This window comes from Numida meleagris, chromosome 2 (genome assembly GCF_002078875.1).
Source record: "Numida meleagris isolate 19003 breed g44 Domestic line chromosome 2, NumMel1.0, whole genome shotgun sequence".
Taxonomy (NCBI): Eukaryota; Metazoa; Chordata; class Aves; order Galliformes; family Numididae; genus Numida; species Numida meleagris.
The window spans coordinates 131,979,470-131,992,222 of NC_034410.1; the positions used below are offsets into that span (position 1 = coordinate 131,979,470).

The 12,753-nt window shown below is 33.2% G+C and overlaps 1 protein-coding gene across 3 annotated transcripts in view; it reads right to left on the minus strand.

Moving 5' to 3' along the window:
* CSMD3 (CUB and Sushi multiple domains 3) overlaps window positions 1–12,753 on the minus strand; it is a 641,503-nt gene that overhangs the window by 180,502 nt on the left and 448,248 nt on the right. For all 3 annotated transcript variants that reach the window (XM_021388208.1, XM_021388207.1, XM_021388206.1), the window contains 2 exons: window positions 7,846–7,972; window positions 6,988–7,190 (listed from right to left, as the gene is read on the minus strand). In XM_021388208.1, the coding sequence (XP_021243883.1) occupies window positions 6,988–7,190; window positions 7,846–7,972 (330 nt within the window). The remainder of the gene's footprint in view (window positions 1–6,987; window positions 7,191–7,845; window positions 7,973–12,753) is intronic.

Genomic DNA, 12,753 nt, shown 5'->3' on the forward strand with positions numbered 1-12,753 from the left:
CTATTGTAAGGACTGCAAAACATAGAGAACTTACTTTGATTACACACATTAACTGAAAGTGTGCCTAAGTGCAGGAGGTCAGGATCTTTGAGAAACATAAGATACATCCCAAAACAAGCATAACTCTTCCATATTTGTGCATTCTACTGTAATCTAAATGTAGAACATGTAGAAAAATGTCCTGAAGACATACCTATATGTATATGTGCGCATGTGTGTGTCTGTGTGTACCTATGAAGGGTGGTACATGAAAAGGATACTACTGATACTGACAATGATGAGCAGAAAATCACCTCCAAGTGGCATTAATATAATACTAGAGTTTTTCAGTGGGAGTACACAATACTTACAGCATCTAATATATTTACCATTAAAATACTATAACCATAATATTTGACTGTTTTGTGAACTATTTGGATCAAAGTCAACTTTGAAGAGTTTGATGAAAGATAATGGATTAATCAAAGATAAAAAGATTGCTGAAGAAGTGGAAGAAAACATCTTTTGAAATATAAAAGTAGCTTAATTTATAGCATTATGATTCCATTTAAAGATACTTCACTCTTTCAAGTTTATCTTGCTTTTAGACAATTGTAAACCACTGTAATGAATTCAAACTATGCATGTTGAATGGAGTTTACATCACGACAGTTCAATCTTCAATATAAATAAAATAGGCTATTTTTATGGTGACAAGAGAACTGTTTGTTTATTCATCATTTCAAAATTACTTATAATTAACCTAGTTCTTTTGATACTTCCTTTCCACTTTCAGCTATCCAAACATTAACTTCAGGTCTCTCTAGTTACAAGCCATTACCAGGACAACTTTTACAGAAACATTAACTCATAGTATTTGCCTGTATAAAAGATAGATATTTTATATGCATACATATACATATATATAATAACTGCTGAGTAGTTAATGTCATTTATGAACCTGTGACAAGAATAACATTTTTGCCATTGAAAATCCTACAAATAATTATTCCTTTTATTGTTATTTGCTACTTAGAGGAAAGTTGACTCATGGTAGAAGGAAACAGATCTATTTAACATCTTCTAAGTCTCTCAGTGCTATAAAAAACAAACCAACCACCATCAACAATAACACACACAAAAAAACCCACAACAAATAAACAAAAAGGTCAACACAAGAAAACAATTCTCCAGATGAACTAGTCATAAGAAAGTAGTCAATTCATACCATTAAAACAAAATGCTTCCTCTCAGATTTCAAAGAAATCAGCAAATAAAAAAGTGTTAACACGTGAAAATTTTCTGCTGTTACAGAATAGACAAAAGCAGAATAAATTCTATATCCCAGACTTCAAAAAAATAAGAGTTATGTTATGGGGTGATCTGTTTCTGGAGTACTGGAGAAAATAAGTCAAATCAAATCAATATATGTTCAGTGCAAAAAAAAAAATCTTCCTAAATGATTGTGGTGAATATGTCTTTATTTGAACATAAATAAATAAATAAAGTTAATGAAGACACACTTAGAAAACATAAATTCAGAAAACTGACTTGTGTTTAAGCTTTTAACAATTAAATACAGCCAAAGTAAACAATATGGTTCATTTCAGTTCTAGACTGGTAATTAATATTGTCAAATGTAATCCATCCAGGTAGGTTTCTGATACAAGTCATCTAGGCTTATTCCCATCATCGTCATGAGTCAGCAGTATGCCTAGGTTGCCAATAAGGCCCTCTTGTTTTCTATCAATATAATGTGGTGGGCAGCCAGACTAGGGAAATGATTGTCCCTCTCTACTTTGCACTGATGAGACTGCACCTCAAGTCATGCATTTAGTTTTGGGCCTCTCACTACAAGAATGATACTGAGTTCCTGGAATGTATTCAGAGAAAATAACACAGCAAGTAAATGGACTAGAAAACAAAGCGTACAACGAATGTCTAGGGGAACTGGGGTTGTTTAGTCTGGGAAAAAGGAGGCTGAGAGGAGACCTCATCACTTTCTACAGCTACCAGAAAGGATGTTGCAGTGGGGTGAATGTTGGTCTCTTTTCCCAGATGACAAGTGATAAGACATGAGGCAACAGCCTCAAGTTGCACAAAAATAGTTGGAACAGGCTGCCCAGGGAGTTGGTAGACCAACCCAGGAGGTATTTAAGAGATGTGGATATGGCACATAGGTACATGATTTAGTGGCGAAATTAGTACTGTTAGGTTATTGGTTGGACTTGATGATTTTTCAGCTTAAATAATTCTGTGATTTCACAGTATTGAAATAATGGCGTATGAGAGGTGAATACAGATATCTCGCTTTCTGCAGAAATGATAAGTAGCATCCAAACTGTTTGCAGATATGCAGGGATGAGACATTCCTGTAGTATCAGATTCAGAGGCCCTTGAAATCTATGGAAATAATCACATCAACTCCAGCACCATCTTATAGTAGACACATCATGAATATTGAAGTGAAGCAAATAATTTATTTGAAGCACACACAATTATTACTCTTTTTTTTTTTTTTTAACTTTAACGCTCCAATTCTTTTTTCACTTCTCTTTCTCTTTCTTTCCTTCTCTATGCAATAAACTACTTCCAGCTTGGTGACTTGAAGAAATGTCAGCTGAAGAAAATGTTCCATTATGATTAATACATTTGTCAAGTTCTATGAAATGCAGTTCATGTCTCTGACAAATACGTACTCACTCCCTTCTCTTTCTCCTTCACTTTTCTTGAAGGTCTAGGGTTTTTTTTATTTTTTAAATATTTTTGAATTTATTTATTGACCAAATGATGTTATTGCTCATTACATGGGCATTTTCCCAGGATGAAGGGGACTCTGCATGCTATGTCTCAGATAGTTCAGAGAAAGTAAGATCTAGCAAGTACATTCTGTTAGCATATTGCTTTTAGACTGTTGTAAACCTTTTACTCTTCTCCTAATTTAAGGAAAGCCCTCTGTTCTCCATTTATATTTTCAGACTGGTTCTTTTTATTTAGACAAGATGTTCCAAAATCATTGCTATCCTGTTGTTAAATACCCGGAGGTTCTCCTTTAATTCTATCTGTATATATAAAGTCTTAAAATACTCTGCTTTATTACACATTTTTATACTTTATTTTTCAGTTTTTGTGGCATCTGGTTCCTGTTCTGCTCCTTCATCACCATCTCCAAAGGAGACCACAAAAGCTGAAAAAGTTTTAAGTTTATATGAAGATTTCATAGTCATTTCTTGCAGAAATTCAGGAAGGAAATGATACAGTATACATTAAAGACATGATCAGATCTATGTACAGGCTCCTTTTCCTCATGATGGAATGTCAAGTTATGAGCAATGGCATTTATTCTTTTGTTTACATTAGGTGTATAAAACAAACTGTACTTTCAAAAGCCATAGATATATGATGGTGGTGGAAATTACACAAGCATGAGCTGACTGAGCTGCCTTGTTTCATCCCAAATCTATTGCCTTCTCTTCTCCCCCTCTGGAGTAATACACAACCTTCCTGATTTAGATAATTCATCGTAGTTAACCACAAAAGGAGACTGCAGTATTCTTTATAAGTCCAGCTCTAAAAAATTTCCTCCATATTACTTATGGAAAGGGATTATGGATATTAAATTCATGGATTTAGTTGTATTATTTCAGATAACAAATGCCCATTTTTTACCTCCAAAAAAGACAAGGAAATGATTAACACAGCCTAATTGATACAGTGTTCTGGAAAATCTCATCCTGAGTTCCTTCTCATCCGCCGAGTTTTACAAAGTCATAACAAATTTGATGCCTTCTAAAGGACTATGTTGGAAAGCCCTGGACAGAGGCAATTGCACAAACAGTAGTACCTGACACTGACTAAATTATATAAATAGAAAAAAGAAAATTATAACATATCAGCTTTTCTAGGCTTTCCCCTGCTTTAATTTGATGTTCTCTGCTGTTATTAGTTTTAACAGATACAAATTAATTTTCTGTATTTATTGCATGGTTTAGAAGGAGTCAAATTCAAATTATTTCATATTATCAATGCTGCATATTTTCAGTTATTAAATGAATTCTGTATAGGAACAGTTGATAAAAATAAGATCAAATGTTATAAAGATAAACAAAAAACTTGTTTCTACAAAGTGAAGTAACTTCATTGAGAAAATAATATAAAAGTAAAGCATTCAAGATATTCAAAAGGTTTGAACATACAGTATCTGTTGTCACTGACCAGCATTCCTCTTTAAAGTAGAAGCACCAATAATCTAGTTAATACTCATGCTCTATTTCATAACACTGCAAGAGGAAAGTAAAAGCAGATACTTCCCCTGTGTGAGCTTTCTGTTTGTTAATTACACTGCAGCTAAAGTACACAGACACCATCTGTTTCACTCAGACAACATTATATATTCAAAGAAAGTATTTGGAAGCTCAAAAAAATTTAAATAGAATTATATTTCTCTTACCCTCTCTCCTCAAAGGTAATTCTTTCCTGGTTCGTAAAACAGTATGACCAGATAGCAGTAAATAATTCAGGCTGGATTGCCATTATTACATTATTTTGAAAACATTCAACTAGGAAAAAAATATCTGCGATTCTTCTAATATACAGCAAGGAATATATCATCAAATTGTGCAACATACAGTATTTAAGAAGGATCACAGTGATTCTAAGAACCTGGACTGAAGAATAACTGAAATACTAAAGAACTAACATTTCATGGATCCTTTAAATTGTCATTTAAATAAAATGTTAAATAAAATATCTCTCCTTTCGAATGAAACTCTAAAAAACATTTTCAGGTAAAATACTGGAATTTCAACAGTAACTGCTTTATAGCTTTATTCCCATAACATCTACTTTAGCATGTAATTCCATTCGTAATCTGCATATATCATTTTTTTCCCATTCACCCTACATGACAACCTGAATAAACTCAGTACATAATCATAGAATCATTACAGTTAAAAGAGCCTTCTAATATGATCCAGTCCAACCACCAGCCCATCACCAGCATGCGCACTAAACCACGTCCCTCAGTGCCACATCTACACTTTCTTGAAAACCACCAGGGACGGTGACCCTACCACCTCCCTTGGCAGCCTGTTCCAATCTATTACCAAGCTTTCTGAGAAGAATTTTTTTCTATTATCCCTTGGAGCATTTAACTCCATTACCTCACATTCTATTGCTAGTTGGAAATAGATGATTTTTAAGGTTCCTTCCAATCAAAGCCATTCTAATTGCTTGACAACATGCTGACTCCCTTCTCACTACAACTTCCTTTCAGGTAGTTGTAGAGAGTGACAAGACCTCCCCTGAGCCTCCTCTTCTACAGACTGAACAATCCCTCAGCTGCTCCTCATAAGCCTTGTGATCATTCACAGCTTCCTTGCCCTTCTTTGGACAGGCTCCAGGGACTCATTGCCTTTCTTATAGTGAGAGGCACAAAACCAATCACAGTAGCCGAGGTGTGGCCTTACCAGTGCAGAGCACAGAGGGATGGTCACCTCACTGCTCCTGCTGACTGCACCATTTCTGATATAAGCCAGGATGCCAGTGGCATTCCTGGCCACCTGGTCACACTGCTAGCTCATGTTCAGCTGGCTGTCAGTTAACACCCCCATATCTTTTTCTCCACATAGCTTTTCAAGCCACTCTGCCCCAGCCTGTAGCACTGCATGGAGTTCTTGCGATCGAAGTTCAGGACTCGGCATTTGGTCTTGTCAAAGACCATACTATTCATCTCAGTCCAGCAGCTTGGTCAGATCCCTCTGTAGGGCCTTCCTACCCTCAGGCAGATTGATACTTCCTCCCAGCTTGGTGCCATCTGCAAACTTACTGACAGTAAACTCAATCCACTCTTTCAGATCATCAATAAAGATATTAAACAGGGCTAGCATCCATACTGACCCCTAGGGAATGCCACTTGTGATTGGTCGCCAGCTGGATTTAACTCCACTCAACACCACTCTCTGGGCTTGACAATGCTTTCCATATTCCTCAACATTAGATAAAATACCATAGCTGAGGCTAGAAAATAGTTAATGAAATAAAATGGCAAAAAAATATCCTGAAACTAAGGAATTACAAGTTTTATTCCTGGTTTCAAATAAATAAATAAATAAATCAGGCAGAAAAGAGTCACTCTTTCATTACAAGTTAAATATATTTTACATTGTCTTCTCATTCACTTATTTCATTCTTCCTTCAAATCACTGTATGCGTGCTCATTGGCATTTTTCATACACGTTGAAAGAACGAGGGTAGGGAAAAAATGAAGTACTACAGCCACGAAGCATACAAAGCACAAGGTAAACAATGTTATTATTACAAGTTCGAGTCTCAGTATCAATCCACATTAGAATCATTTCTACTGCTTTACAAAATGATGGCATGAGATCATATCCTGCTATACTTGAAAAAAAAAAAAATTCAATGAGCAGCAATGTGGTCAAAATAGACCTCACTGAATTATTTCTTACATTTCAATTCAAAAAGTGTTTGAAAGGATTTAATAACAGTTAAATAGCTGTTTAGATTTGTCACCATGCTGCCAACTGGTAAAACCAGTAAGATGAAATAGTGTTAGAAGGGAAAAAGGAGAAGGACACTGCTATTCCTGCAGCGCTATTTCCTGTTTCATCCTACACAAGCACAGCAAGGATTAAAATTCTGCATAGATGTCTCTGGAAGCAGAAATTTTCACTGACTAGAAAAGGATGAAGTTTTTAACATCACTATATCACCTCCTTTATGAAAAAACACTAGTAAGAACTGTAAGCATTCCTACACCTTCCAAACTGCTTTTGAAACAAAGCCAAGGCATGGTTTATAATTTTATTATTCTTTTTTAATGAAAACATAGCTTTACAACAAATCTACTAGTTTGGACCATTTCTTTCCTTCCAAAATTAGAAACGTTGTCACTTATTTCAATTGCTGCCAGCAGTACAATTATCTGTGGGTGAGCTAACTGATAAAAAAAAATGAAGGAATGAATGAATGAATTCATCAACTTACTTGAAAACTGTATGGCAAACCCAGATTTGCTGATATAAAAATCTGTGTCAAACTGGATTGTTACTATGTTGAGTGTACTGTGAATGCCTTCAGGAACAAGAGATCCACTAATTTCCTTGAGTAACATCTCATTCTCAGGTGGTCCATCCCAAACTCGTAGAATATCGTGTGATGCCTCAGTATCAAAAGCAAGGAACTGGAGGCTGTAAGAACACCATGTTATTATTGTCAGATTTCATTCTACTTAACAACATAAAAACATCCACAAACAAACAAACAAACAAATAAACCTAAGCCAACAAAACCTAAACTAAGAAAGAAAATAAACTTTAATTTCTGAGCATTGTTTTGTAAAATATTTTTTATACTTTTACCTTTAGGTGCATATAATCTTATCACAGAAATACATTAGAAAGCAAAAGTCTTTTGTAACTAGTAACATTTGAATTTGTGAATCATGAAATAAATTTATTGCATTAACTATTCAAATAATCTATAGGCATCCACAGGCTTTCCATAAAATCATTTTGTTTTTCTTAAAACAGTATTATGCACAACATAATTGCATTCCTAGTAGTTTGGTGTTTTTATAGACATATTTTATGTTAATAGTTATAGTTTGTACATACAGAGTAGTTTAAAATTCTTAAACATTTCACAGTGACAAGAAATTTTCAGGACTGATCTTCATCAAACAACATTTATTGAAAAACAAATAGTTTCAACACCAAACTACATATTCAAGCTGAGTATGCCATGCATACTGTCCTTGAACTGCACCTTAAATCCAACTGAACAGACATTTGCTTTTTACATAAACAAAATATTTATTATAATTGTAAAATTCATTTTCAATACCTGACAATATTTCCTGGGTCTACTTCAATCACCCACATGCAACGCAGATTGTTATCATAGGGAAAAGGATAGCCAGGAGATAAGATTCTTCCTGATGATTCTCCTTTAAAACGGCCTCCACACTCAGCTAATGAAAACATTACATAATGTTACTATTAATCCACTGTAGATAGCCTTCCAACTAATCATCTGAGCAATCAATTTATACATCTACTCCCTTGCTGAATAACATGACTGAAATACAGCAAACCTGACTACACGCCTTAAAACTGTAAGATAAGATATAAAGACTTCAGATACTTTAGGAAACTGTACACGTTTCTATCTGAGTATTTTTGTATATATATTTTTAGTATCAATGTCTTTCTAATAATTTTGAATACACACTAATTAGAAAGCATACCATTGTATAATAAAAGAAACAAAGATCGTTTTTTAAAAAAACGAAAATCAAAAAACAAGACTGAGAACATAATGTCACCTTAAACCAGTAGAATTAAATTAAAAAATTACAAATTAATAGGTAGGAAATAAAATTTTAAAAAGAGGAAACATACTAAAATAAAGCAAACTTGTCAGAGTGAAAATCTAACTTTCAACTTAGAAAAGGGTGTAAAACTTCTTACCTGAGACTTGTCCTCACAGTGAATATATAATATTTCTTAGAGGATAACAGATGTTAAGCAGCTATCTGTTAGTTAGCCTCAGCCAGCCAGTCACTAGGCAAAACTGAGCATGTCATAATCTAGATACCTAGATTACCTTTTTAAATACAGACCCTCAGGCCTTTAAAGCTCTCTGATCCCCTTTTCCTTCTTTTTTAAGTCCATCTAATGCTTTCTCTCTTGTGAAGTCAGAAGTTAAAATAATGCTTTGATTAGATAGGTTGGTATAGTTACAATGCAGTTTTGCTTTGATGTAACATCACCTAAAATCACCTAAAATATTTAGCTGAGAGATGTATTACAATCTGTGAATTGCCTGATAAAATGCAATTGAAATGCTACTCTTGATGGATTTTTCAGACATAATAAAAACAAATTTTTAGAAACAGATGGCATTTCATATATTTTAAACACATCACTAAAATCTCTCTATATGTAAATATTTTGTAGTTATTTAGTTCAGAAGATAGGATAGTATATTATTCTTCCAATGGCATAAGGATATAAATAAATTACACAATAAAGAAAAGCTTGCTTATTGACACACTAAATTAAACTATGAATTAATTACATTTCATCCAAGATTACTAAACAACTCTAAATTTATAAATTCTAATTTTCATGAAAGATAATTTGTTAGCTTTTTATTATGATTTTAGAAGGTCTCATTCTGTCTTCCAGTGAGTTATTTCCTCTTCATCAAATTCCATCTCCTCAGTTTTGCTTGTTGCCGACTCCGCTGTGCCAGTAGTAACTTTTCAGGTGTCAGTGAGAATTAGTAGGACAAAATCCCTTTTACCTTCTTTCTCCAGTTTGCTCATTTATGCAGACAGTCCTAACCAAGAATCCTAATTTTGTCTTAAAATGTCAATTCTAAAAATTTAAGCATTTCAAATTAATGCAAATACGTATTAATCTTTATAGCTTTCTGCGAATTCAGTGGTTAGTTTGCTATATTGTGATATTTAATACATTTAAAACTGCTTGAAAACAGTTTTGCTGTTGTCATTGTCACTTTCTTGCATAGTATGATACGGAAACAAGAATAATACCATTTTTAAGTCAACTTATGATTGTAGCAGCAAATTAAAGTATCTGTTGACTTATGTTACTCATAAGCACCTAGATAAAAAAAAAATATTTGTGAATGTCAACCTAAAAATATTTCATGCCAAACACCACTGTTTTCCTGTATTTTCAAGGTGTACCTGAACAATCTGTAAACCCCAAAATATCTTGAGTTGGGTTGGGACCAAGTTCTTGTAAATACTAAACTTGAGTGCATGCAGCTTAATGACTTGTAAGCAAGATCTTGGAAAAATAAAACTTAGCAGTGTTAAAAAAAACTTTTTTCTTTCTAATTTCCTTTTGTAGCAAAGAAGTCTAGTTTCAGTCTGATTCTAACTAAAACTGAATGTTGAAAAAAGGATTTCTATAAGCCAGGAGTCAACACTACTGTTGATTCATCTTCTCTTCCTGCTATTTAATTCATTATTGAATTTAAAGTCTCAAAGATTTGTTCACTTGGGTTTTTGTTTGGTCATATTGTAAGAACTGTCTAAAAGGGGTTTCAGTTCTTCAAAAAAGCCTCTGCAGTGTAACTCTTCTCATTTCTCTCGGGAACATTTTTAATTGAAACATTCTCCTTTTTGATCTTCTCATGCATTTCTTAACTGCTGTCCTGCTTCCCTGTTCTCTCCTAGCCATTCTTCTCACAGTGCATCATTACTAAGACATTATTACACCTTTATTATATATTTTTCAATCTAAGAAACCTAGAAGATGTGAATTGGTTTGGCATTTTACATGATCATAGTGGATCCCTTCAATAGCATTTTAAGCATCTCCAGTGATCCTTAATTAACATGAAAAATTGGAAGGTATGTGGAAATAAATACCATCATTTGCAACTGCTATTCAAAAACCTTTTGAATTCTTAAGCTTATCTATACAAAAGTCTCACTTGTTTTAATTAATATTACTATAACATCTATTCAGCCAAACCTAACCAATCCTCAGCTTGGGACAGATACTATTGATCATATACACAACAGTTTTACAGCAGTTTAACTCTTCTCTGGATGCAAGTAGCAGGTTTTACCACTTAGGAGAAGAAAAATGCCTTATCGTAATAAATAAAATCAGTATAAACCATTCAAAAGGTCACTTAAATAACACTAGCTATGTACTTTCATTAACTTACTGAAAGCATTAAAATAAAGTAAATAAACAAAGGAAAATCATTTTGCAAATCATACTTCTTTGTTGTTTTGTACTTCTTTCTTTTTTCCATTTTTTTTTTTTTTAAGCAGAGTAGCTATGTCTCATGTATTGGCATTTTTTCTTTATACATGGTATTCTGAACTAGATGGATAAGTGAACTCTCTTAACAGCAGACTGTAGAGATGTGTTTGAAATGGCATTAATTTAAAGCTGAACAAATATACACTACAAATTGATACTCATTCCAAATAGATTCATCTACACAAAACATTTTAAACTAATTATAATGTAGTTTTCACAAAGAGTCTGGTGGTGGTCAAAATCTAGGCACTTAGCTTGTTTAATCTTTTATAAGACAGTGAGGCAGTTCTTCGTTGTTAAAATGAAAAATAATATGGAGACCATAAGGACATGCAGAAAATCATCATTTTTCCCCAGAGGTCCAGCTTCACCTGTGGATTTCCGTTTATTAAAGTTCTTTGTTAGTTTTTACCAGCTCTTGAAAATGACTCACTTCCTGATCAAAAGCTATGCCTTTTCAGTTGTATGCATCTATATACTGGAGAGGGGACAGCTGAATAATTAAATCCAGAGATAAGGTGTGTTACTCATCTTGGGACCTTCTTCAGAACTCAGCCCATGCCATGCAACAGAGAACAGCATTTATCTCCTGTCCATGAGCTGTTCTAGAAATCCCCTTCCTGTAGTCCATCTAGACGTAAATTATTGGAGGCTGAGGATATTTGTTTAGAATACGAGAAAACTGAATTTCCTACAGTTAGTGGAAATAGCACACAGCACAAAATCTAGATCATTAATAATTAAAACTGATTTAAAAATCAATAAGAAAATGAAGGACTAACAAGACAGGTTTACCTTGGTCTGTTTTAAAATTAACTCATACATATGTATGTGTATATTAGTAAGGTGATACATCCTATGCTTTTAATATTTAATGAAAGAACTGAAAATGTTTTAATTTCAGCTTTCTGCTATCAGATAACATTTTATATGATCCTTTTGTTCCAACTACCATTTGTTCTCTCTATACTTCCTAGATGCTGCTTACTGTTTCCAGTGCCATGTTTTCCTTCTGATTCTTCAATTTCAAATATCCCAGATAATACAGAAATAGATTATCACTGGAAGTATTCAAAGGATTACCACAAATTTGGGACTCAAACATTTATTCCCTAATAATTACTCTCAAAGGGCTGTTCATTTCTTATTTGTTACATACTTTTCTAAATGAGTTTTATATCTTGATAAAGATACACCAAAGTACATTGTTTTCTGTCAAAATTAAAACTGGGCACGAAGTGCATTTCATCCTTTACTTTCTCTACTCACTTATTCCTCATTTCCTCTAAATGAAGATTAAAGAAAGAGAAGACAATTACTAGAGTATTCTAATCTTGTTTTATTTCTCCATTCTAATGGAAGGAATTGAGCTTGTAGGTATTGGCACAACTTACTGAAAGTTACTGCAATATTATAATAAAGCATATAATATCATGTTATGCGTCACAGCAGCAAAAGCCAAGTAATAAAAACATAATATGCCTCCAGATATCCTAGTAACGTTACGTTGTTTTTTTTTTAATTTATTTGGTAGTATTTATAGGTAAATATGTGAAAAGTTTTTTCTAGTATAATGTCATTTAGATACAATTAGGAAAAAAAAATCCTAGTTTTATAACCTCTCATAAAATGAATATTCTTCTGGCTTTCTAATTCATGTTTTTATATTGTCACTTTTCTAACTACAAGTAGGTTTTCATATATTAGAAATTTCATCATGAATGAATGTTTAATAATTACTACCTTCATTTTTTTTAAACTGAAGAAGGCAACACCACTCATGTAGACTTTTGTAAGGTCTAGTCAGACATCTGTAAAGGTATATATGAATAGATTTGTATATGTAGAGATCAGATTTCACATAGTTCTAACAATATTTGCTAAACATAATGGTATTTTTTTTTGTTTCTTATGCTCAAAGAGAAGTTTAAGTAAATTT